The sequence below is a fragment of the Aspergillus karnatakaensis genome (genome assembly GCF_047715665.1).
Source record: "Aspergillus karnatakaensis strain CBS 102800 unplaced genomic scaffold BJY04scaffold_52, whole genome shotgun sequence".
Classification (NCBI taxonomy): Eukaryota; Fungi; Ascomycota; class Eurotiomycetes; order Eurotiales; family Aspergillaceae; genus Aspergillus; species Aspergillus karnatakaensis.
Window position 1 is genome coordinate 224,215 of NW_027395764.1, and position 22,211 is coordinate 246,425.

Here is a 22,211-nt window from a genome sequence, read left to right on the forward strand (position 1 = left end):
CCTGAGGGAAAGAAAACTCGACATCCATCTTGGCTTTGGCGGGGCAGATTTGCAGTCGATTTACCTGTCATTTGATTGGCTGGATCCAGTCTGCAGCACCAAGGTCCTCCAGTCTTGAATCATCAGCTCTTTCTGGCGTGAGGCAAGGGCTAACTATGTCATACTACTACTCCGTATGTAGTGACCGAGTCAGCTTGTCCGGCTGAAATCGAATCAGGGGAATCCCATGGGGAGCCCCTCACTATCCTCCTGGGAACATCTGCCGAGAATCCTCGCCGGGCTCCATTTGACTTTCTGGTTCGCACTGGCTGCGCCGATCCACGGGGCTCTATCAGAATTTCCCCCGCACCCCGCGTCCTGCCCCCTTCTTTTTCTTGTTCTTGTTCTTCTTACTCTTCTTGTTCTTGTTGTTGAAGTGGTTCATTCTTTCTCAGATGAATGTATGCAAGTCCTCAGTGACAGCAGTGTCAGCCCTAGCGGCGACTAATCCGCAGCCCGCTAGCAAGATCCACGGAAGTTGAAAGAATCCTCCAGCTGTAGTTGATTAGATGCGGGGATCAAAGCCCCCCCGAGTCTCATTCGTTGATCCCTCTACTACTAGTAGAGTCAGCCCAAGCTTGGTCGGCCAGAAACTCGGGAAGTAGCCGCGCAGGCTGAGCAGTGAGCACTGGTCCCCGCTCGGAATCCCGCGTTCAGGGCGGAATGATGAGACGATCCTACGGAGTACTACGTTACGGTGATAAGCAAGACCCATAGCTTGGCGAGGTCGCGACTGCCGCCCTGTGCAACCGGCTGTCTCGAGCTATATAAACCTCTCATCTCCCCTGCCACCTTCCTGCTTCCTGCTTCCTCAACCATTGATACCCCATACCACCCAATGCCCTACTACACCATGCCTCTGGATACCACCACATTCCGCAACGTCATCAACGGCGAGCTGACCTCCACAGCGACCACCCGTCATGGCGTGAACCCTGCCAACAAGGAGCCCAACCCTGAGGTTCCCGTCGCCACACAAGAAGACCTCGACCGTGCCGTCAAGGCGGCTCGTGCGGCCTTCAAGAAGTGGTCCAAGACCACCTACGAAGAGCGCCGGAAGGCAATCTTTGCCTACGCAGACACCCTCGAAGCACACACAGACGACCTCGCCGCCCTTCTCACTCGAGAACAAGGAAAGCCCCTGGATCAGGCCAGACAGGAGGTCGGCATGGCCATTGTCTGGGTCCGCTCCCTCCCGACGATCGAGATCCCAGAGACCGTCGTCTCGGACAAGGACGACTGTAAGATTGTCCACCGGTACACGCCCCTTGGGGTTGCCGGTGCGATTGTGCCATGGAACTTCCCAGTCGTCCTCGCCCTCGGCAAGATCATCCCCGCCATCTACACTGGTAACAGCGTGATCGTCAAGCCGTCGCCTTTCACCCCTTACTGCGGCCTGAAAATAGCCGAGCTGGCCATCCCCCACTTCCCGCCCGGAGTCTTCCAGGCCCTCAGCGGCGGCGACGACCTCGGCCCCATGCTCACCGACCACCCTGGTATCGACAAGATCAGTTTCACAGGCTCAACCGTCACCGGTCGGCGAGTCATGGCAAGCTGCGCAAAGACGCTGAAGCGGGTCACCCTCGAGTTGGGTGGCAACGACGCAGCCATTGTTTGCCCAGATGTCGACCTCGACAAGATTATCCCCAATGTAAGCACTTGGAGTACCACTCCACCTTATCTCGTCTCCACACATGCAAAACAGCGCTAACGTATGACAGCTGGCAGTCCTCTCCTTCCTCTGCTCCAGCCAAATCTGCATGATGGTCAAGCGCCTTTACGTGCACTCCTCAATCTACGACGCCTTCCTCGCCAAGTTCACCGAGGTTGTCAAAGCATTCAAGATCGGTGAAGGCACAGAAGACGGCGCATTCATCGGCCCCGTGCAGAACGGAATGCAATTCGAAAAGGCCAAGGAGCTCTTCTCCACTATCCAGTCCGAGAACCTCACCGCCGCCCTGGGAGGCCAAATCTCCGAGTCTAAGGGATACTTCATCCCGCCCACCATCATCGATAACCCACCCGAGTCCTCCCGTGTCGTGCAGGAGGAGCCATTTGCCCCTATTCTGCCCGTGCTCAAGTGGGACGACGAAGACGACGTTATCGCCCGCGCGAATGCCAGCGAAAGTGGGCTCGGTGCGTCGGTCTGGACGAAGGATTTGGAGAAGGGACAACGAATTGCGGATCAGCTTGAAGCGGGCAATGTTTGGGTAAACACACACTTTGAAGTCTCACCGTTTACGCCGTTTGGTGGACACAAGAGCTCGGGCATCGGGAGCGAGTGGGGTCTGCCGGGGTTGGTTTCTTACTGTAATTCGCAGAGCGTTTGGGTGAAGAAGGCTTAGATAGGTGACTAGACCGTGGTGGCTGGCGTGGTAGCTTGATTTGAGTCAAGGCATTATCACTAATCAATTCACTTGATCCTTCAGGATGGCCTTGTAACAAACCGGTAGATGTATACGCAGTGGCAAAATAAATGATTGTCCCCATGACCGTCGTCTCGTGCGTGGCTATGTGAAGTACCATCTCTCGTAGCGAATTCAGTAAGACCGTGTCTTCCACTAACTATATTGAATTGATTTCTCATCCTCGGCTGAATGTTGGATCTCGCGCTTGCGATGGATTCATTGTCTTTCGTTCTGAGCCAGTAAATAATTGTATCGGGGCTCATAGCGTGTAGATATCTGAGACGCAGCCCTGAACAGCAGCGGAGCTGTGGATTTACTACCCCAACTGTAAAGCCCACAGTCGGTAACAGTGTTTATGGCCAACTGACCTGGCTGGTGATCACTAAAGCTAAGAGTGAATGGAAGTCCTAGGAGAGAGGTATATCTATAAACTTCTGTTTCCCCCGGAGATTCCGAGCTAGAACCTTCCTTCCTACATGTCCTTTATTCAACTGCAGCATCTTCACAGGAAGAGCAGGCTCATGTCGTCAGAGGACTGCCTTTATGCTCAACATTGATTAGATCGTTATCCTCTCGACTTCGAAGTACACTTTCTGAAAATGACACTCGGAGCGATATGTATGGCATCACTGAATTAAATATGTATAGGTAGGACTACAGAGGACATGAACTATGACATCCTAGCGCCCATTCTCTGCCTTGCTGTCTGTTCAGACTTCCTAAAAGCCGTAGCATATGTGTTTCCTCTCTACGCCGGGCATGTCTGGTCTGTGGACGGAGACTCAACCACACAGTGGACATTTGGTCTTTATCTGTTACGTGCGTTCGGATTTCACTTACCCTTTCAAACAAAACGTTGTATTCAATAGCTAGAGTGTCACATCTCAAACTGACGCAACGGCAAATTTCCCAGACCACGCCCACCTCCTCTTCGCCTTGTCAGATCCTCCCTCAACCGTGTTCCGTACCCTCTCATATTCTCCCTCTGAAAGACCGACAACAACATTTGCCTTGTACGCTCTGAGTACCAACTTATGGAGTCCAGAGCCTCGGCCTAATGGTCCGATGGCGTCTGGAACGCCGTCGTGCGGTCGCAGTGGGCCTGTGAGGAACGTTAGCCAGAGCCTCGAGCGTCACGGTAAGCAGCGGGTAAAGGCACTTATGTCACCTGTTAGCTTCCTGTAATTCAAATCAACATTAAGATTACTAGATTGCTGGTATTCAGCTCCGTGAAGGGCTCGTGTGTTACGTGCGATAGACGCCAGTAGCTACCGCCGGTAATCTGCAGCGCTGTTTCTTGCCCTCCCCAAATTGATACTGACGCATCAACAGGCGGCCCTTGGCTCATCGACTCGGCAAAGCCGCAAGAAATCATGGACGAGCTTTGAAATCGCGCAAAGGTTACTGGATGGCTTGTCTCGACTATATTGGATGCGTTCGCTCGCTCCCAGGGAACACAACAATCATCCCGTAAACCAACGGTTTGTGGAATCACACGCTAGATTTGGGCTCATCGGTTGCCTCCATTCATCCGGCTTGAACAGCACTTGAGCAGGATCGAGTAAGCACTCAGTCTGTACTTGTGGACTACATCAATGGTAAGACCTGTGACCTGGGGCCTTGGACAGAGGATTGAGAAGCATAGTGGGTGCCCTCGTCCTTTCCAAACGCTCATCCTGCCTGGGACTGGAATCGCTGTCCGGAGCTCAAACACGGCTTTATCGCCCAACAGAAGGAAACATTACTGTGGGCGTTGGAAGAGACTGGCACTGGCACCAAGCAGTACAAGGCCTCATGTCAGCTGGGGGTGGAGATGACCAATGACAGTCTGATCCGTGTAATTCTCACGATGATCGCGGTTCATCCTGAGCTGCCAGAACTTGATCTGAGAGCTTCAGAACTGACGACGCTGCTAGTAGTGGCCTAGCACTACCATCCCCGCCCCGACCCGGATACTCATTTGCGTGCGTGTTTCCCCTTGGAAAGATGTGAAAAGGTTGCAACTTCCTCGCACAGGCAGTCCAAGCCTAACTAGTGGTTGTGGAAGCCTTCCTGACGACTATGTACATACTGATCCCAGAGTTACCTAACTTCAATTACTAACCGCATGGCCCGCTTGATATTGTGAGAGACCGAAGGTCCTGCATCACAGGTCAGCAGTAGTGGCATGATGAGATCGAAGCTGAAGAGACTTGGAGTAGCTGCTTCGGTGTGTGATGAGGCAGCCGATTGTGAAATGGGATTGGGGCAAGCTGAGGTTAGGTCAATCTTACTTCCCTTTGACCATGGACATTGCTTTAATAATGGACTAGCAGACATTTCGCGTGCATGTTGACGTTCTTGTCAAATTCAAAAGTCCCTACCTCCTCGCTTTCGATTAGGGTCGATCCCGTTCAACCAGCAAAGTACAGGTCCCGACCGTCAGTCCTCTAGACGGTGGGCTCGTGCCCATCCATGCTTAACTCCGAATCTTCGAGCAGGGACCGGAGTTTACAGGGGACAGAACCCGAAACTATAGGGATGGTCCTAGGTCATAGGGGCACACAGGGCGCGTGGGGGATAAATCAACTGTGATGTTAGAGAGTCACAAGGCTGTCGGTCACAATTCCAGCGAGCCTTGCGGGAATTAATTGGAAAATGTCATTGGTGTACTTGACCAACGCCCGATGCCCTGCCCCACGTCAGCACGTATACAAGATACTGTATAATTTATATGTAAGTGGCATCTTGCACACAACGAGGAACGTCGTTCCAAAAGATCAACCTTCGCAAGATGACAACAAACCAGGCTGCCTGGAGTACAAGTCCAACTGCGCATCCATATCGTATCCAAGATGCTTCATATCCTACCCCGGGGCCAGGGGAAATCGTCATAAAGAACGCCGCTGTTGCTATTGTACGTTTGATCCGTTCCTCACTTCTAGCACATCCGCTAAGTCTCTTTTCTCGTAGAATCCCTCCGACTGGAAAATTCAGTACGATGGACCTAGATGCCCCCCAAGAAGCAGCGCACGAGTCTAATCTCCTCACTCTTCCAGAACATACGGTGCACCTTGGCTGAGAAGCTGGCCATTCATCCTCGGCACAGATGTCGCTGGCGTGGTGGCCAACGTAGGCCCCGGTGTAAGGCGCTTCACCAAAGACCAGCGAGTCGTTGCGTAAGTACTACAGTCAATCCTACTCTGCAAGACATGCCTCTCACTGGTTTCGGTACAGATACTGCCACAATTTAGGCACAGGCGTTTCCGCGAACTCCGGATTCCAGCTGTACACCTTAGTCAAAGAAACGACTGCCGCGGGAATTCCTGATGCCATCACTTTCGAAGAAGCCGCCGTGCTACCGCAAGCCATCTCAACTGCCGCGGCAGGATTGTTTCTCAAGGAAAGCCTCGATCTTCCCTTGCCCACTTGTGATGCTACCGCCTCGAAGCCCACCTCGACCACGAAATCGATTCTTATCTGGGGTGGCGCGTCGTCGGTTGGCGCGACAGCGATTCAACTCGCTGTTGCGGCAGGTCTAACAGTAATCACGACTGCGTCGGCGCACAACCATGAATTGGTGAAGAGTCTAGGCGCAAAGGAGGTTTTTGATTATAGATCTCCGACTGTCGTGCAGGATCTTGCGGGTGTGCTTGCCAGTCCTGGGGCTGAAATCGTTGGTGTCTTGGACGCTATTTCCGAGACTGCCAGTTTTGAGTTGGTGCGCGCGGTTCTGGAGGCCTTGAAGGGAGGTGCAGCTGTTAGGACGATTTGTGTTCTGCCGTATGATAACCCTACGGCCGAGTTTGCGCCAATATTTGGTAAGGTCCTCGTGATGACACCAGTTTCGTCTTCTTCTTTGTTCACCGTCATTGCGTATTACTGACGATCTACTCAGTCAGTTCTAACTTCTTAACGTATGAGTCCAACAAACGTGTGGCCAACGGTATCTGGAGGGATTTCTTGTCAGAAGCCATGGGGAGCGGCGGCCTTAAGCCTAAGCCAGACCCGGAGGTTGTGGGGCATGGGCTAGACGCAATCCAAAATGCTGTTGACATACTCAAGAGAGGTGTCTCGGCTAAGAAGCTTGTTGTCACTCTGTGATCACATCATCCCGAAGCCGGGGAAGCTTTTGTTTCTGGTGTGCAACTTGGAGTATACATGCCTCCGTCCTGCAGTCGATACATAGGCTCTACACTGGTATATATTCTAGCAGACTCTGGATAAAGTGAAAAGGATCAGATGCTTAGAGCAAGCCCCAATGGGCCTGCAAGTGGCGGCATAATAAGCATTGGCCATCCAGTGCGGACTATCCCGCTAGTGCTGGTTTGCCCCCTTGGTGGTTTTGCGTAGATCCTTATGCCTGCGCCTTGTCACAAGATGCGGAGAACTAGAAGCGAGATCTCACAGCTGTTTAGGGCCAGGGCAGGTGACGGGTTTGAGGAGCTGAGCTGTCTAAGTGATGAGCTGAGATCTTACTCTTCTGATGCTTGGCAGGTCTAGTACAATAGAGTCTCGCTACATGGAGAATATCATTGGGTAGCCGTGTGATGGAGCTGCAGGTGGTTTCTGCAGGTTGTTGATCCTGTCCAGATTGATCAACGCCCCTGCGGACTACGCCGCTAGCTTCACTCGCTCGTTCAGCTTTGGGCTTTGTATGCAGCTCTACAGCTGAACAGGTTCAACAGAGGTTACAATAGTATAAGTGTAAGACCTTGTTCACCAGTGTATAAATTCCACCTCTACCCGAGTTCAGATCCGGTTTTGCTAGCAAGCAACCCAGCCCAGCACTACCTCCTACAGCTATCAAGACACCTCACGCTGCATCAATAGCACCACTCCCCTCGGGCCTCCTGCAACTATCAACATGAAATCCCTCCCCACCCTCCTCGCTCTCGCCGTCGCCCTCCAAGGGTCATTCACCGTCGGCCAAAGCGTCTACTCCTACAACTGTGCCGACTGCAACTGCAACGCCGACCACAGTTTCGGCAGCACCGCATTCGGCGACTGCATCAACCTCCCCGTTGACGCATACTCAATGGGCCTCTCCAAGGCTGGGCTTGGCGGAATAAAGTCCGTCCGGTGCACAGTCTTTGATACGTATGGATGTCAGGGAAGATCGCAGAATATGGGTGTTCGGACCGGACAGAACTGGGGGTGTACGAATACCCAGATTAGTTGGGTTCGGTCGGCTGTTTGTAATGTTGTCGGTTGAACATGGGAGAAGGGAGACGATATGGCGGCAAGAAGGTGAACAATATAGTCCTAAAGGTATTAGGCATTCATCTATGCCGGGGGCACTAATGGTATATGCTTCATGCCTGTTTCCATAGTGATACTTGGTAAAGAGTGCCCTATGCAATTCTCTTTCTCAGTCCACACTGTTTGACACAATTGAAAGTTCTGGCATTGCAGCGCTGAAGAGTCAAACAATAGTCCATTGACTTCCATTTGGTAACTATTCGCACTAGGACTTTCGGGACCCGCCGATGTCACCTTGCTCTGCAGTCGGACGGCGGTAATCGGGATCAACGAGGCCATGAACAGACGGGTATAAGCCATTCAGCTGAATAATGAAGAAGAGAGGTGTGTCAGGCACCTTGAGCCTCTTAATCCTGCACTAGTTCTCGGCCTGGTCAGGGGCGTTGTCTCAAGACGTCAGGTGGTAAGAGACAGAAGACGCCGCACTACAAGCCTAAAGCTCAGTCGCAACTTGAAGAATCGCGAGCTTTTGGCCACGCGACAGGAATTTCCTCATGCCCGTTATAGTCACTCCTGCTCTATCAAGGACATCTGCGTATGGCAGTACCGGACTGAACTGGGGCTTCAAGTTTATGCGCCGTGCATGGATATCAAATCTAGCCTACCATCAGGGCACAGATCGACAGCATCTGGCCGCTATCAAACCCCTCACACCAATATTGTTGCTGATGAATCACAAATGGTATATCCGAAACAGTGTGAATCAAAACCAGATCATGACGCATCACGGACTATTCATGTCTTGACCCGGACTCAAGGTACATAAGCTATAAAGCTATATCAAAGGTATATAAACATGTAGCCCTAGCTTCGGTACCGACAGTCTCTCACCCCTGGAGTCAATGTACCTCATTCCTGTAGAGAAAACCCGAAAGGCAAGCTACCTCCCTCTTCGCGCCATCGCCTACTAACTAGCCATCTTCCAACGGTCACCATTTCTAACAGACTCACTAGGGGCCTTGACAATTGGTGTGAGCCAGATCCGGCCGTCGTAAGAAGAGATGGAAAACATTGAGAAATGAAGGTCTGATTTCTTATATCTATAGAGAATTGAGGCCGTAGTTATCCCTCAGGATCGTGAGGATCCGAGGACATCTATACTAGTTCTGTATAGGAAAAAGCTGTTGAATCCAAATAAGTACCTATTTCTTTTCTAATTGCTGTACTTTAATTAAGCAGGTGGTTGTTGATCAGTCCTCCGTGCAGGAGAATTGGAGTACGTTGGGCACCCAAGCAGTTAGAGACACTGCCTGCCTCACAATTGGCGTGTAACAGTGAGCTGTGTCTGATTAAGGGGTGCTAGATTCGGGGACGGCTGAGGGCGCGGCAGGCGCCGGGCACGATATCGAGAAAGAGGCGTACACTGAGTGCATCGCTGGGGAAAAGGTTGGTCTTGGTTCTGAGGGTGAGTGCCCGCTATGCTTTAAATCGGTGTGCCCGCTAATCAGTAGAGGAGAGAATAGTTGTGAATTGACTCTCCACTTTGCCACGTATGCACTACTCTGAGAGGAAGCAATGGAGTCAAGATGGCGTTCCATTGTGGTTTCCTATAGCTTATGGCACGAAGCCATATGTCAGATCGGATAACTGGTTCCAGAACTCGAAGCCCTCGAACTGGTCCGGCCCAAGGCCGATGTCTGTATCTAGCAAGCTCGAGCCTGGATCTGTCTCCACTGTTTTAATCCTATTTGAAAACCAGCGTTCAATTCGCTGGTATGCCTCTGCGTACTCAGAGAGCATTGGCTTATCGTGAAGAAGGATCTTCGTCCGTGGAGTGGCAGAGTTGCTTGCATCGTTCAACAGCTTACTGGTTTGCTGTAACATTGCGGGCAGGTCGTAAATTGATCGGGCGGCAACAGTGTCCCAGGCTGGGTCCTCTAGGCAAAGCATTGTCATGGCTTTGATCATCGCTAGGGAAAGGTGGAGAAAAGAGGCGAATGTAAGATGTGGATACGATGCTAGAGGTATTTGACAGAAGACGCCGTGAAGTGCTCGGCAGCTTTGTAGGCAGTCCCAGATGGTTTGGTATCGAAGACTGCTGGGGGTATATGTGTTTGGGGTGCATGTGTGCTTGAGGGGCTCGAAGAGGCGAATGCGCACGGCGGCCGAGTGGGTTTGGATCAGATCTATATATTGTTAGTAAGGGTCCTCATCATGATTCTTGCATATTGCAGTCATACGATTCGCCTGCAGATGCTCTGGGAGCTGCTTCATGAGTGTGTCAAGTTCATGTCGCATTGAGGCAACTGCTATGGAGTGGATAGTTTCCTGAGGCGTCGTGGCCGTCTCAGGGGCCTCGTGGAAACAATCATTGACTTTAGTAGCAATTTTCTGTATTCGGACAAGGCCGACTAGCAATACGTCAGTCGGATGCTCCCCGGCCTGCTCTAACTGCCTGCAGCAATCATCGAAGTGAGCTGTGAAGTCCAGTCGACAACGCTTGCCTAGAATGGTGCACAGGCTTACATTATTAGTACGGTAGTTACCCATCAGACTGGAAGCACTTACGTTGATGCAATGTAGAACACACCCAAAGCAGCACGGTGACCGTCGCCTGTCTGGTTTGGCTGTGGTAAAATGTCATTACGGAGCTGAGTTGCAGCCTCGACAACAGACCGGAAGCTTGGGTTAGCAGATCTTCGAGCGCCATTCAGTCCCAGATCCCCAATCAGACCAATTGCAATCTGGAGAAGAGTTGTATCCTTGGCGGTGGCGTAGAAATAGATATCGCGCCTGGGAGAAATTTGTCAGAACTTAGTGGTTGCTCTGATGACAAAGGCTGGATGACATATACCAAGCAAGAAACACCAGGATAGCCTGGACAAGCTCCAAGTCCTTCTTCATACATATGACAGTCTCGTGTGCAATATGCTGGCGAAACCAGGTTTCGAAACGGGCGTATTCGTCTGGCTTACCAGGTCGGCAAACCCACAATACTGTTCGGAGGAGGAGTGGCTTGTGTCTATACAAGTCCTGTGCGTTGCATGACGGGACCGGAACAAAGGGATACTGGGGTAGCATTGTCGTCATATACTCCCCCAGAACCCTGTCTGCCTCAGCAAAGGATATCTCCACGCCCGGACTGGTCTCTGCCGAGTACTGGGGCGTTGAGAGAGGTTGCGCAGGGGGAGGCAGCAGGTCAGTCAGAGTGACATCTGGCTCCAAATTGCGTGTACTAGCCTTCTCTGCTCTCTCGTTGGTCAAGAGAGACATGATATCGTCTAGTTTCTGCTCGATGATTTTGGAGTGACTGCATCGTCTGTCGTAAGCGCATTGTAGGACCAAAGGAATGATGGCGGAACGCACATGGCTTTGCCTCGCCGCTTTTTGGACACCGCGCTTGATTTGGAACATAACGACTTATGCATCGAACACCTGGAGGCCCATTAGTATGAGACTCAACCCTGGGGATAGGCAGGCTCACGTACCTCTGGCAGACGCCGGTGTCATCGTCAGGCCAGACGCATTTAGCCTTTGCTCGGGCACAGTTAGTGCAAGCCCTAGGTTTATCGGACATCTTCAGGGTGATTTGAAATCGAGCTGGAGAAGAAGGGGGAGATGGAAGGAAGGCCCCGGCCCCGGCCCGGAGAGCAAAAACCTTTCCGGGTGGAGACTTGGCGCCAAGCACTTGGCATCGGTGACCTATTTGCTCTCCGCATAGTCACCTAACTATTACATTGATCTTGATTCCTGCCTGCGATATCATCCATACTTCGCCTGGCTACTCCCTCAAGACGAAAATACGAACTCTGCATAGTTCTTGCTTCCAGAAACCTGCTTTTGAGCTGCCCCTGCCCCGGGACTCCCCATTAATACGAGGTTGCATCCCGATCACCATCGTCTCCGCAGCTCCTTGATTCGCGAAAGACTCGTGTTCGTCGTCGGACCTCTATATTTAACGGGTTGACGTCAGGAAATCAGAATCCCATGTACAATAATTCAATTGATTCCTTGTTTGCGGGCTCGACACCTTGTTTGATCTGGTAAAGTCGGGATGCGAGAAGGTGTAGCAAGTACTGAGATACGAGTTAGGTGGTTTCACAAGCTGGATTGCCTGGTTCTTGGACACGGAACACGCAGGATCATCAGAGTATAAATATCAACAGATCCAAGGTACTCACGACTTTAAGCAACGATCGTCCGACCTGTCTCCCTCTGATCAGCATATTCAGCCTATTGGCGTTTGACCGACATGGTTCCCAATCCCTTCACGTCCATTGGGCTTGCCCTCCTCTCCCTCACCCCCACCGCAACAGCCATGTTTTGGGTCGATCGCGCGGGATGGAACGCTCAGCCCCCCAAGGCGGATAGTCCCAGCGTCTCAGACGTTCAGGGCGTCAAGGTCCACTGGGTTGGCGAGGCATTCGAGTCGCGCGAGCATTCCGCATGCGCTGCATACATGAGATCCACCCAGGAGCTGCACCTGAACCACCCCACAGAGAACTACAACGATATCGCCTACTCCCTTGCCGTATGCGAGCACGGCTACGTCTACGAAGGACGCGGAGAGGGCGTCCAGAACGGCGCAAACGGTGGTCAAACCCTAAATGCCAACCACTATGCTGTTCTTGCATTCCTCGGGGAGACCGGCCTCTCTGAGCCTACGGATAACCAGATCCTCGGCATCCAGGATGCAATTGCTTACCTTCAGCGTGCGGGCGCTGGAACTGAGATTCTGGGTCATAAGGATGGATACGGTCAGACGGAGTGTCCTGGCCCCGCGCTTGATGCGCTTGTCGATAACGGCGGCTTGGACCCTGGCGAGCTTAACGATGCGACTGAACATACTGTCCAGGATGGCGAGGATCTGGCTGATATTGCCGAGCAATACAACATCCCCGAGCGCTACATCATTGCCGCCAACGACCTTGGTAGCGCCGGCAATATCACGGCCGGCGATGTCCTCGAGATCCCCGCCCGCGGCGTCCCTATCGGTGGAACTCCACCTGATGACGGAGGTGATGGTGGCGACGGAGATGATGGTGGAGATGACGGTGGAGGTGACGGTGGTGATGACGGTGGTGATGATGGTGATGGGGATGATGGGGATGATGGGGATGACGGCGGAGGTACCACAAACGTGCCCTTCCCCGGCGCAGCATGGTTCAAGAGTCAGCCCAACAGCCCCGTGATCACGGCGATGGGGAAGAGACTTGTTGCAGAAGGTTGTTCCGAATACTCCGTTGGCCCCGGCCCGCAGTGGACCACCGCAGATAAAAACAGCTATAGTTGTTGGCAGAGGAAGCTGGGATACACTGGTGCTGATGCGGACGGATGGCCAGGGCAGGCATCTTGGGATAAGCTCAAAGTCCCACCAGCTGGCAATTCATACGAGTCCTTCCCCGGCGCAAGCTGGTTCAAGAATCAGCCTAACAGTCCCATCATCACGGCAATGGGGTCGAGACTCGTTGTGGAGGGCTGTTCCGAATACTCTATTGGACCTGGACCCCAGTGGACTAATGCCGACAAGAACAGTTACAGTTGCTGGCAGAAGAAGCTCGGATATACTGGTGTTGATGCGGATGGCTGGCCGGGGCAGACTTCCTGGAATCAGTTGAAGGTTGGTTATCTCACTGTATATGTGCTTTGATGTGCATCCGCTGACTTTGACGATTAGGTGCCTAATTCCTGATCAGTTTTTCTTCGAGATAACTGATGGTGTGTTTCCACCCAGGAAATTGGTTATCTGTATGGTCTTGGACATGGTTTATAGTGATCGTCGTGGTATATATGTTGTATTCGACTATATATAGTCTGCTATCCTTCAGGGAGTCTTTCTGAGCCCACTACGAGTTCGATAATGATATTCGCTAGTTAATCCGAGTGCGGCGAGTGAGTGAAAGCATCAATATTATAGGACCAAGATACGTAATAAAGTGGTCTTGTATTTCAGGAACAAGAAGCATAAAGGGCGAGGAAGAGCTCTGCGAGTACTTTATGCAGACCAGGCCAGGCACCAACGCCACCATGTGAAGCCTACTGGCTGCTCGATCACGAACCATGGATCTATTCGCCCGTGGAGAAAGCAGACTCACACGAAATCCATTGCCACATGCCGTCTGTTGAGCCCCATCCACCCCATCTATCCCCTCTACAATGGCGAAAGACCCCCGAAGGAATATGGATACGCGACATCGACGAATGCGAGATGTTCTACCGGCGTCTGACACACAAAGAAGAGCCCTGCTTTCCCGTGACGGCCCCTGCGTCCTTCACCTTGCCGCATGCGTCCACCGAGAGCGCGCACCCGATGCCCATGGCATGGAGGAGGCCCTCCGGAAGGCCTGGACGACCATGTGGTCCGCACACCCAACGCTCGCTTCCGGGTTGAGTACCACAAGGATACCAATCGCTAGACAAGAATCTATAAACCTCTACAAGGTGTCGAGCAAGAGGCGGAGTGGGTGACATGCACATTTAAGGTCATTGACACTGGTTCAATAAATATGCCCTGGTGTACGAAACCGCGAGCGGGCTGAAACATTCCAAAAGCACTGGTCTTGACGAGGGTATCGCCCATGTCGACGCTATACTCTCTTTCTGCGCTGCCCGCACGATATCACCGACGGGATACAGATCCTGCAACTGTTAAACCAACTCTTTGAGCACGCTGCACATGCCCATGATCAAGGAAGGAACCACTCACCTCCAGAATTGGGGAGCTAGTGGAAACGACTATCGCCCTGTTTCATATTGGAGGGTGAACAGAATCGTTTCGACGCAATCCAAGCCAAGAACGGCGAGGTGTATCACCATCCGCATCCGCTTGGCCTACCCCCTTCGCCATCCTTCTTAAGCATCTGTTCGGAGTCAGGGAGACGGCAGCGTGAATCTATCCTCATCCCGAAAAGCACCATAGCTGAGATCCTCACCCGCTGCAAAGCCATCGGCCCTGGAGTCGGCGTTACGCACGTCTTCATGACTGCGCTTGCAGTAGCTCCTGCTTCGCTCCAGCCAGAGAAGGAAGATGAAGCTGGAGACGCACCCTATGTAACCCGCTACGTAAACCACAGCATGATGAATCTCCGCCCCTTCTGCCAGACTCCCTATGACAGTCTTGCCCACGCTGCTGTCGCGTACCATACCATATCCGCACAGGCTTTAGCAACTGCCGTCGAGGTGCCTGCAACCTCTTCTGCACAGGAGAATGTTGCGAAAGCCAGAACCCAGCTTTGAAGCTCAAGCGGCTGGTGTGCGGGACTTTTATGTATCCGTCCGCTCGACCCTCTTGACGTCCTCGTCTTCACGCCCTCTTCCCAAGCCCCATGGCCAAATCCTGTTCGCGCCATCCGTCCTCAGATCCCTAACACCGACGCGAGGAACCGACCCTCATGCTATCACAGAGCAACCATTCTGACCTGTCCCACTGTCCTCCCTCGGAGACGTCTCGGCATTTGTACAGAGACAACACGGCGTGTTCGATCTAGAGCAAGTCCGGCAACCAGTGAGCCTATGGGTGCCGGTGTGGCGGTTTTTCTGTCCACGTGGAAGGGAGAGATTGAGGTTGCGGGGGTGTTCGATTCGATGACCGCGTTCATGGCAATGAGAGTGTGAGAGCATTTATACGAAAGGTTATTGGGGTTGTTTGTGGGGGGATGGGGATTAATGTCTAAGTCGAAGACGAGCGTGACAATGGTACCGCCACGGGGAAATGAGCGTCGGCTGGTGAAGTCAAGAAAAGGATGTGCGAGGTCTAAACGACAGCAATCCGTACATTAATTTCAATTCGCGCTGGAATCTTAGGATAGAAGTAAGTAGAGCTGGCAGCAATATTTACGTGGGTGCTTGGTATTGTATCCATATCGAACCCTCGCTGTTAACCTCTTGATCGTCTGTTAGATTTTTCCGTCAATATAGGCTACGGTATCCATTGTCCGACGAGTGTCAAGTCTATGGGTTATTCTTTGCCCGAAACGGCCGAGATTTTAACGTGTTGTCGATCTTTCTCGTGGGGGCGTGGGGGTGTGCAGCTCTGCTCCTCTTCAGCTGGCTGCGAACATGGCGCGTCTCGGGGGTCAATGCACCGATCAGACTCTCCTGAGGCCTGTTCGCGTCTATCTACACCGGTGGTTTACCCGTTCGTGCAAGTTCAGTAGCCGTTCCATTGACCATAGCGGCCGCTCGCCTTCATGTCCGTGTCAAATTTGGCTCATGGATTACATAGGTGTTGGAAAAAGGTACTCAATTGTCATCTCATCATTGCACACAGTCTATATAGCTCTAATAATCTCATGAGATACTGCACGTTCATCTACAGCGTCCCGCGCAACCACTCGACAAGCGCCCCCTGCGCCATCGCCTGCCCATACGGCATGCTGGTCAAGGGAATCTGGCGGTAAAAGTCCAGACTGTCTCCCATTCCTGTGCCAAAACTTGTATTCTGCAGTTCGCCATCGGCGTCAATCATCTTCAGCACAGCGCCGATTGCCTTTTCAGCGACGGGGCGGTATTCTGCGCTGATATACCTCTTCCGCACCGCCTTGAGGATTCCCCACGCGAAGCCTGCGGTCGCAGAAGATTCAACGTACGAGTCTTCGTGATCGAGGAGGGTGCGCCAGTAGCCATCGGCTGTTTGGAGACGTTTCAGTGCTTCAACCTGCGCGATGAGGGTGTCGATCAGGTGGTGGCGGATGGGGTCGTCGGGCGCCAGATCGAGGAGTTCGATGAATTCCGGGATGACAATGGTGATCCAGCTGTTCCCACGCGCCCATCGAGCGTTTGCGAAGTTGTGGCCTGCAGAGCCCGTGGAGGGGTCGGTGAACTCCCAGCCGTGGAACCAGAGGCCGGTTTTCGAGTCGAAGAGGTATTTGATGTGGATGAGGAATTGGCGTTTCGCTTCGGCGATGTATGATGGTCGGTTAAGCAGTTTTCCGATCTTTGCGAGTGGGAGCACGGTCATCATAAGGGTGTCGTCCCACAACTGCTGGTGGTGGTGGTTTTCGGACAGATAGGTGATGTGCGCCATTCCGCCGTAGGGAGTGCGAGGAAGCTCGTGCATTGCCCATTCAGCCCAGGCGTCGAGCCAGGGGACGTATGTCGCGTTGCCGGTCTTTTCGTAGACATAAGCCAGGGCCAGGAAGACGGCCATGGTGTTGATGTTCTTGGTGGTGCCTTCGGCGAAGCGCGCGGCGAACCAGTCTTCAATGATTTGCAGCAGTTTGGCATCCCCAGTGATCTCGTAGTACTTCCAGATGCCATACAGGCCGATGCCGTGCGTCCATTCCCAGCCTGCCCATGACTTGGTGTCGATGACGCGACCGTCTTCGAGGCGGAGGAGGAACTTGCCTGTGGTGTCTTTGATGTTGACCAGGTTGGTGATCAGCCGGTCGATCGTCTCGCGCGCTTGGGGGGGTGTGAGCGCCATGATGTTTGTTGCAGTTAGCAGGAATCTGTCTGACAATCCAATTTATCTAGCTGCAAATGTCCCGCATCCAGGAAAGGCGAAAGCCCGAGCAGCATCAGGGCTGTGGCTTCTCGTTCGTGGAGAAACCACTCTAGTTTCTCCGTCCAGGATGGAGAACAATTCGGGCCAGCGTCCACCGAACAAACCGCTAAGCGGCGGCCAAGAGCGCCATCTGGCACCTTATTGGGAGGCCTCCACGCATGACAAGAGTGCTTAACTGCATTCCGTAGCGATTCTCGGCCATCTCGGGCTATTCTTGCCTGCCACCCCCGGGCCCCCCTCCTCCACCCGGGGGCAGACCCTGGAGAGCTGGAGAGAAACTGGGGAAGCTCGGTGGGAGTGGGCGACCTCTGACTCGACGACAATTTCCCGCCTTGTCTCCTTTGACCCGATGCATTGACCCTCTATTCGTTCTTTCAGTAACCGACCCATGCTAGTCGGAGAGTTGCAGCTGATAAAAGCCCTCGACTCCTCCTCCCCTTCTCTTTTTCTCCTTTCTTCAGCCGTCTTGAACATCTGCTGAAGACAGACTACTCATCTGTCCCTCACCATGGCCGACAAACCTGAGAATGTGGGTGTCCAGCCCGAATCCTTTGCTGTCTCCAAGGACTCTGCTCATGTTGAGCGTGTGCTGAGTGATGGCGAGGCCATGGGTAAGGATGTTGTCGACCACTCGCGTGTCGATAAGGAAATTGCTGCCTACGCCGGCCAGGAAATCGTCCATATCGATGAGGCCACCAACAAGCGTCTGCGCAAGATGATTGACCGCCGCGTCTTGGTGATCATGATCCTCACCTACTTCCTGCAGGCCCTTGATAAGGGAACCATGTCCTTTGCGTCGATCATGGGTATCAGAGAGTACGCTGGTCTGGAGAATGGTCAAAAGGTTTGTTATATCACTTGCACTTTCGAACTGAACGACGAGGCTAATCCTGGCACTACAGTACTCCTGGCTCACAACCTGTATTTACATTGCCGTGCTCTTCGTCGAATATCCTACCAACTGGATTATCCAACGTGTCCCCATTGCCAAGTACCTCGGCGTCAACATCCTCCTGTGGAGCGCAACCCTGACCCTCCACGCCGTGGCAAAGGATTTCCCCAGCTTGATCGCTGTTCGTACGCTCCTGGGTATCTTCGAAGCCGTCTGCCAGCCCTCCTTTGTGCTCATGTCCGGTATGTGGTACAAGCGTGAGGAGCAAGCTGAGACCGTTACATACTGGTGAGTTCGATCTAGGGTTTCCTGTCAGTTTCGTCTAACAGCAAACAGGTATATGATGAACGGCGCCCAACAGATTGTTGGTGGTCTCCTCGCCTACTGCTTCTCCCTGATTGGCAACGACCACAACGTCAAGTCCTTCCAGGCCCTCTTCATGACCTACGGTCTTACCTCGCTGCTCTTCGGCTTCTTCGTCCTCTGGTGGCTTCCTGACTCCCCGATGCGCGCCAAGTGCTTCTCCGAAGAAGACAAGAAGTTGATGGTTGAACGTGTGCGCTCCAACCAGACTGGTCTGCAGAACAAGAAGTTCCGCGCGTATCAGGTCTGGGAGGCGGCCAAGGACCCTCAGCTCTACTGCTACATGGCCATTCAGGTCTTCACGACCCTTCCGACGAGTGGTCTGGGTGCCTTTGCTAATATTATCATCTCGTCGTTTGAATTCACCGTGCTTGAGACGCAGTTGCTGGCCATGGTGTTGGGTTTCTACATTATCATTGTGCTGCTCACCTCTGCCTATTTGGTCAAGAAGACTGGACAGAACCTTTATGTCATGTTGGGATTCATCATTCCGTATGTTCCTCCCACCCTCATTCCTCCCTTCTATCCTGCCCATGCATCTAACTGATTATCTCCAGTTCTTACGTCGGTACGATTGTCCTCATGACCGTCGAGAACAAGAACATGGGCACCAAGGTCGGCCTGCTCATCTCCTACTACATTACCCTTTCCTTCTGGTCTGCTCAAAACCTCGGTCTCTCCATGGTCTCCCGTAACATCGGTGGTGCAACCAAAAAGTCGGTTGCTATCGCCGCAACCTTTGTGTCATGGGCAGTTGGTAATGCCATCGGACCTCAGGTGTTCCTCGACCGTGATGCGCCCCGGTACTTTATTGCTTTCGGAGTGCACCTCGGATGTTACGTGTGCTTGACGATCGCGGTTATCTTCCTGCGGTGGTATCTCAGCTGGCAGAACAGGAAGAAGGAGCGCATGCTTGCTGAGGCTGGTCTGGATCCGAATGAGCAGAACCTTACACATGCCTTTGAGGACAGGACTGATCAGGAGAACTTGTACTTCCGGTACATCTATTAGATGCTATGCGGGTTGATGAGAAGGATAACGATATGGAAGCAGAATTTAATGGCTAGCTGAATGACACTTAACTGACTACCAGACTCAAATCCTCAAAGGCTATACTCCTTAGCCAGCACCTCCGCAGCCGTAATCCCCGTAACATAAGCCGTGGCCTGGGTGTGTCCCGTCGTCAAGACTGGCACAACACTCATATCCACAACCCTGAGCCCCTCGAACCCCTTGAGTCTAAACCTAGTATCCACAACCGCCTCCTTGTCACTGTCCTTGCCCATCTTCACAGTCCCCGTCATATGCCACGTCGACCCAACCACGTTCCTCCAGTGCTCCAGGATATCCTCATCAGAATCCGATTTCGGGCCTAGCATCATCGCCACCGTATCCTTCGCAAACGCCTCCTTATCGGTAACAGCCTTGAGCTCCCTCATCGCCTCAATACATACCCGTCTATCATACTCATGGCTCAGGAAATTCGGATTAAACAGCAACGGCACAGTCGGATCAGCAGACTGGAGCGTAACCTCACCACGGCTCTGCCCATTCATCAAGAAAGCCAGGAAACAGATATAGCTGAATTCCGTCCCCCACTCAGGCACAATCTCATGGATGGGAAAGTGGGAGCAGATCTCATAATGCGGGATTGTCGGGCGGTTCAGCATCTGCTTCGTTTCCTGGGGAAGGTTCGTGAATTCTGGGGACTTGCTCACGGTATCGGATTTCAGCCACCCGACCATTAGCTGTGCGTTGTGTAGTGTCCAGGGGCCTGTTTTGTCGACGTGCCATTGTTCCAGCGCGGCGGCTTTCGCTTCCTCGGAGTTGAAGAAGGCGTTTCGCGTGTTCGTGGAGGGCGTTCGGAGGAACATTAGTGGTGCCAGGGCGTGGTCCTGCAGGTTTTGGCCGATGTAAGGGATGTCGCGCACGACGGGGATGTTGAACTTTTGGAGCTGCTCTGCTGGGCCTAGGCCGGAGTGCATGAGGATCTTGGGGGTGTCGAGAGAGCCTGCGGAGAGGATGGTTTCCTTATTTGCGAGGTCTGCTCGTCTTGTTAGTCCTGTGGTCTGCTTGAAGGATATACGGGGTGGAACATACAGACTTCGTCCTCCACCGTCTCTACTCCAACGATCCTCTGCCCCTCAAGCACGACCCTCCTAACCGTCTTTCCAGTGCGGATCTCGAGGTTCTGGCTTGCGCCCTTGCTGAACGCATCATCAAGCAGATCCTTCGCCGTGGTTCTCAACCCCTCATGCACGGAATTCACAGCCAGCGAGACACCCAGTGGATTACCAGAATTGTGATCCGGATTCCAGTCAACGCCCGCCTCGCGAAAGGCCTCCATAACAGGCGGCAAGTCCTGCTCCCACTCCCTCGCAAATCCAAGTTTCAACGGGCCAGACTTGCCGTGGTCTTCTTCCTTGGGGTTTGCAAAATGCCTGTGCTCGGGGTTTACGATGTTGAAATCGAAGTTCTCGAGGGCTTTGTATCGCCGGGATATGTTCGCCCAGTTGAACGTCTCATCGTCGACCAACTCGCTCCAGACTTCGTAGTCGTCGCGTGCCCCGACGGTGAAGATGCCGAAGTTAATGGCGGATGATCCGCCCAGGATGCGCCCTCGCGAGTAGTCGACGGAGCGGTTGTTGCAGTGCTCCTGGGGCGTGGTCTTGTAGCCCCAGTTTGTGCCCTCGCGCTGGTGCGTGGCCCACCGTTGGCCGTCGACGCGGAGGGAGATGTCGTCCGCTGGGGGGCCGGCTTCGAGGAGGAGAATTGATGGTCTGGAGGGGGTCAGGGCGAGTTTGCTGGCGAGGGCTGAGCCTGCGGGGCCACCTTGAGGACAATGTGATTAGATGGGCTCGGGATATAAGAGGAAGATAGGCTTACTGCCAACAATGATGAAGTCCCAGGTTTTCTCGGACATGGTGGCGGTTATAGTGTAGGGTTGCCTTAGATAGGGCGTGTATAGGGAGTAGGTGAGGGTTGATTGCCAGTGTCAAGGAAAAGACTTCCACCGATGGGACTGTCAAATCTTAAATACTTCAGTGACAGCGCAGTCGGCCCCTCTTTCCGTTGCTCGCCTGCGTCGCTTGACTTTGCTAGCTGTCTCGTCCGCTGCATCTTGACCCACCAGCAGTGCAGTCACAACCCATTAGTGATTTATCATCACCCACTCCCAACTTCGGGCAATAGATTGTACTCCGTTGCATATTTGGCGCATTGTACGCCACAATTTGCCTCGTGTGAGACAGCCATAAATTGCAGATAAAGCGATCCTGTCGGAGATTGGTTGGTGCAGCCAAATGCATACCAAGTATAGTCTGGGGCTAGATCACCACGAAGGTTTGCCTGGTTCTTGGCCTTGCAACTTCGCAAGTTCGCAAGCTCGCCTCGCCTTGCAAAGCAGGACTTCGCACGTTGCCCGCCAAGGGAGCTGAACCAGTCTGACCGGCACCAAGAGCGTGGCCAGCCAGCCAATCTTCTCTCGCCTGCCCTGCATCTCGGCCTTCAGCTTGTGCTCCATGAGTTCCCCCTCCTCTGCGATCCTCGGAGGGTTTCCGCCATCCTCGGGCTGGGCATGCATGGATTTCACATTGACCTGCACCTAGCAGCTAGTGAGGGGTGTCAGCCCGTGATCGGCACCAGTCCGCTGTTTCCAACAGGAACCTAACTTGCGCTGCATCGAGATTTGAGTGGGGATGCTCCATAGCGTCTAAGTGCGATCGACAACCGGAGAGGGTCTCTGAACAGCGCAATCCCAACATCAACATCTCAAATATGATTCTATCGTTCTCTAAGCATTGAGAAGTGAGACCAGAAGATA

General features: G+C 53.0%; 9 protein-coding genes across 9 annotated transcripts; 6 read left to right on the forward strand and 3 right to left on the reverse strand.

The window, feature by feature from the left end:
* Positions 1 to 892: 892 nt before the first annotated feature.
* BJY04DRAFT_221791 (aldehyde dehydrogenase family protein) lies at positions 893 to 2,384 on the forward strand (the record flags this gene model as incomplete). The annotated part of the gene is made up of 2 exons (XM_073717226.1): positions 893 to 1,690; positions 1,761 to 2,384. 2 exons carry the CDS (start codon positions 893 to 895, stop codon positions 2,382 to 2,384), a joined length of 1,422 nt encoding a protein of 473 aa, XP_073567641.1.
* Positions 2,385 to 5,220: 2,836 nt separating this feature from the next.
* On the forward strand, positions 5,221 to 6,889 carry BJY04DRAFT_230426 (zinc-binding alcohol dehydrogenase family protein; the record flags this gene model as incomplete). The annotated part of the gene is made up of 5 exons (XM_073719294.1): positions 5,221 to 5,343; positions 5,400 to 5,422; positions 5,486 to 5,605; positions 5,664 to 6,247; positions 6,325 to 6,889. 5 exons carry the CDS (start codon positions 5,221 to 5,223, stop codon positions 6,528 to 6,530), a joined length of 1,056 nt encoding a protein of 351 aa, XP_073567642.1. The 3' UTR covers positions 6,531 to 6,889.
* A 404-nt stretch (positions 6,890 to 7,293) lies between these two features.
* On the forward strand, positions 7,294 to 7,641 carry BJY04DRAFT_221793 (uncharacterized protein; the record flags this gene model as incomplete). The annotated part of the gene is made up of 1 exon (XM_073717227.1): positions 7,294 to 7,641. One exon carries the CDS (start codon positions 7,294 to 7,296, stop codon positions 7,639 to 7,641), a length of 348 nt encoding a protein of 115 aa, XP_073567643.1.
* A 1,511-nt stretch (positions 7,642 to 9,152) lies between these two features.
* On the reverse strand, positions 9,153 to 11,217 carry BJY04DRAFT_230432 (fungal specific transcription factor domain-containing protein). Its single transcript, XM_073719295.1, has 6 exons — positions 11,117 to 11,217; positions 10,995 to 11,063; positions 10,483 to 10,938; positions 10,197 to 10,421; positions 9,869 to 10,149; positions 9,153 to 9,814 (listed from the first exon to the last, which is right to left on the reverse strand). Exons 1-6 carry the CDS (start codon positions 11,203 to 11,205, stop codon positions 9,243 to 9,245), a joined length of 1,692 nt encoding a protein of 563 aa, XP_073567644.1. The 5' UTR covers positions 11,206 to 11,217; the 3' UTR covers positions 9,153 to 9,242.
* A 663-nt stretch (positions 11,218 to 11,880) lies between these two features.
* On the forward strand, positions 11,881 to 13,320 carry BJY04DRAFT_221795 (N-acetylmuramoyl-L-alanine amidase domain-containing protein; the record flags this gene model as incomplete). Its single annotated transcript, XM_073717228.1, has 2 exons — positions 11,881 to 13,248; positions 13,306 to 13,320. 2 exons carry the CDS (start codon positions 11,881 to 11,883, stop codon positions 13,318 to 13,320), a joined length of 1,383 nt encoding a protein of 460 aa, XP_073567645.1.
* Positions 13,321 to 13,784: 464 nt separating this feature from the next.
* Positions 13,785 to 14,864, forward strand: BJY04DRAFT_221796 (uncharacterized protein; the record flags this gene model as incomplete). The annotated part of the gene is made up of 2 exons (XM_073717229.1): positions 13,785 to 14,019; positions 14,548 to 14,864. The coding sequence occupies 2 exons, from the start codon at positions 13,785 to 13,787 to the stop codon at positions 14,862 to 14,864; spliced, it is 552 nt and encodes a 183-aa protein (XP_073567646.1).
* Positions 14,865 to 15,939: 1,075 nt separating this feature from the next.
* On the reverse strand, positions 15,940 to 17,052 carry BJY04DRAFT_230435 (glycoside hydrolase family 88/105 protein; the record flags this gene model as incomplete). The annotated part of the gene is made up of 1 exon (XM_073719296.1): positions 15,940 to 17,052. One exon carries the CDS (start codon positions 17,050 to 17,052, stop codon positions 15,940 to 15,942), a length of 1,113 nt encoding a protein of 370 aa, XP_073567647.1.
* Positions 17,053 to 17,641: 589 nt separating this feature from the next.
* Positions 17,642 to 19,411, forward strand: BJY04DRAFT_230437 (major facilitator superfamily domain-containing protein; the record flags this gene model as incomplete). The annotated part of the gene is made up of 4 exons (XM_073719297.1): positions 17,642 to 17,977; positions 18,036 to 18,313; positions 18,362 to 18,880; positions 18,946 to 19,411. The coding sequence occupies 4 exons, from the start codon at positions 17,642 to 17,644 to the stop codon at positions 19,397 to 19,399; spliced, it is 1,587 nt and encodes a 528-aa protein (XP_073567648.1). The 3' UTR covers positions 19,400 to 19,411.
* Positions 19,412 to 19,436: 25 nt separating this feature from the next.
* On the reverse strand, positions 19,437 to 21,375 carry BJY04DRAFT_197300 (GMC family oxidoreductase). The gene is made up of 3 exons (XM_073712479.1): positions 21,275 to 21,375; positions 20,489 to 21,220; positions 19,437 to 20,432 (listed from the first exon to the last, which is right to left on the reverse strand). The coding sequence occupies exons 1-3, from the start codon at positions 21,309 to 21,311 to the stop codon at positions 19,492 to 19,494; spliced, it is 1,710 nt and encodes a 569-aa protein (XP_073567649.1). The 5' UTR covers positions 21,312 to 21,375; the 3' UTR covers positions 19,437 to 19,491.
* Positions 21,376 to 22,211: the final 836 nt, after the last annotated feature.

Bases quoted from the DNA above. Each gene is read 5' to 3' on its own strand.
- BJY04DRAFT_230432 (XM_073719295.1), bottom strand. From the start codon at position 11,205: ATGTCCGATAAACCTAGGGCTTGCACTAACTGTGCCCGAGCAAAGGCT. The intron at 10,939-10,994 runs GTGCGTTCCGCC...CAGACGATGCAG, and splicing joins AAGCGGCGAGGCAAAGCCAT to TCACTCCAAAATCATCGAGC. The intron at 10,150-10,196 runs GTAAGTGCTTCC...TAATAATGTAAG, and splicing joins GTGTTCTACATTGCATCAAC to CCTGTGCACCATTCTAGGCA.
- BJY04DRAFT_197300 (XM_073712479.1), bottom strand. From the start codon at position 21,311: ATGTCCGAGAAAACCTGGGACTTCATCATTGTTGGCA. The intron at 21,221-21,274 runs GTAAGCCTATCT...ATTGTCCTCAAG, and splicing joins GGACTTCATCATTGTTGGCA to GTGGCCCCGCAGGCTCAGCC. The intron at 20,433-20,488 runs GTATGTTCCACC...CAAGACGAGCAG, and splicing joins GACGGTGGAGGACGAAGTCT to ACCTCGCAAATAAGGAAACC.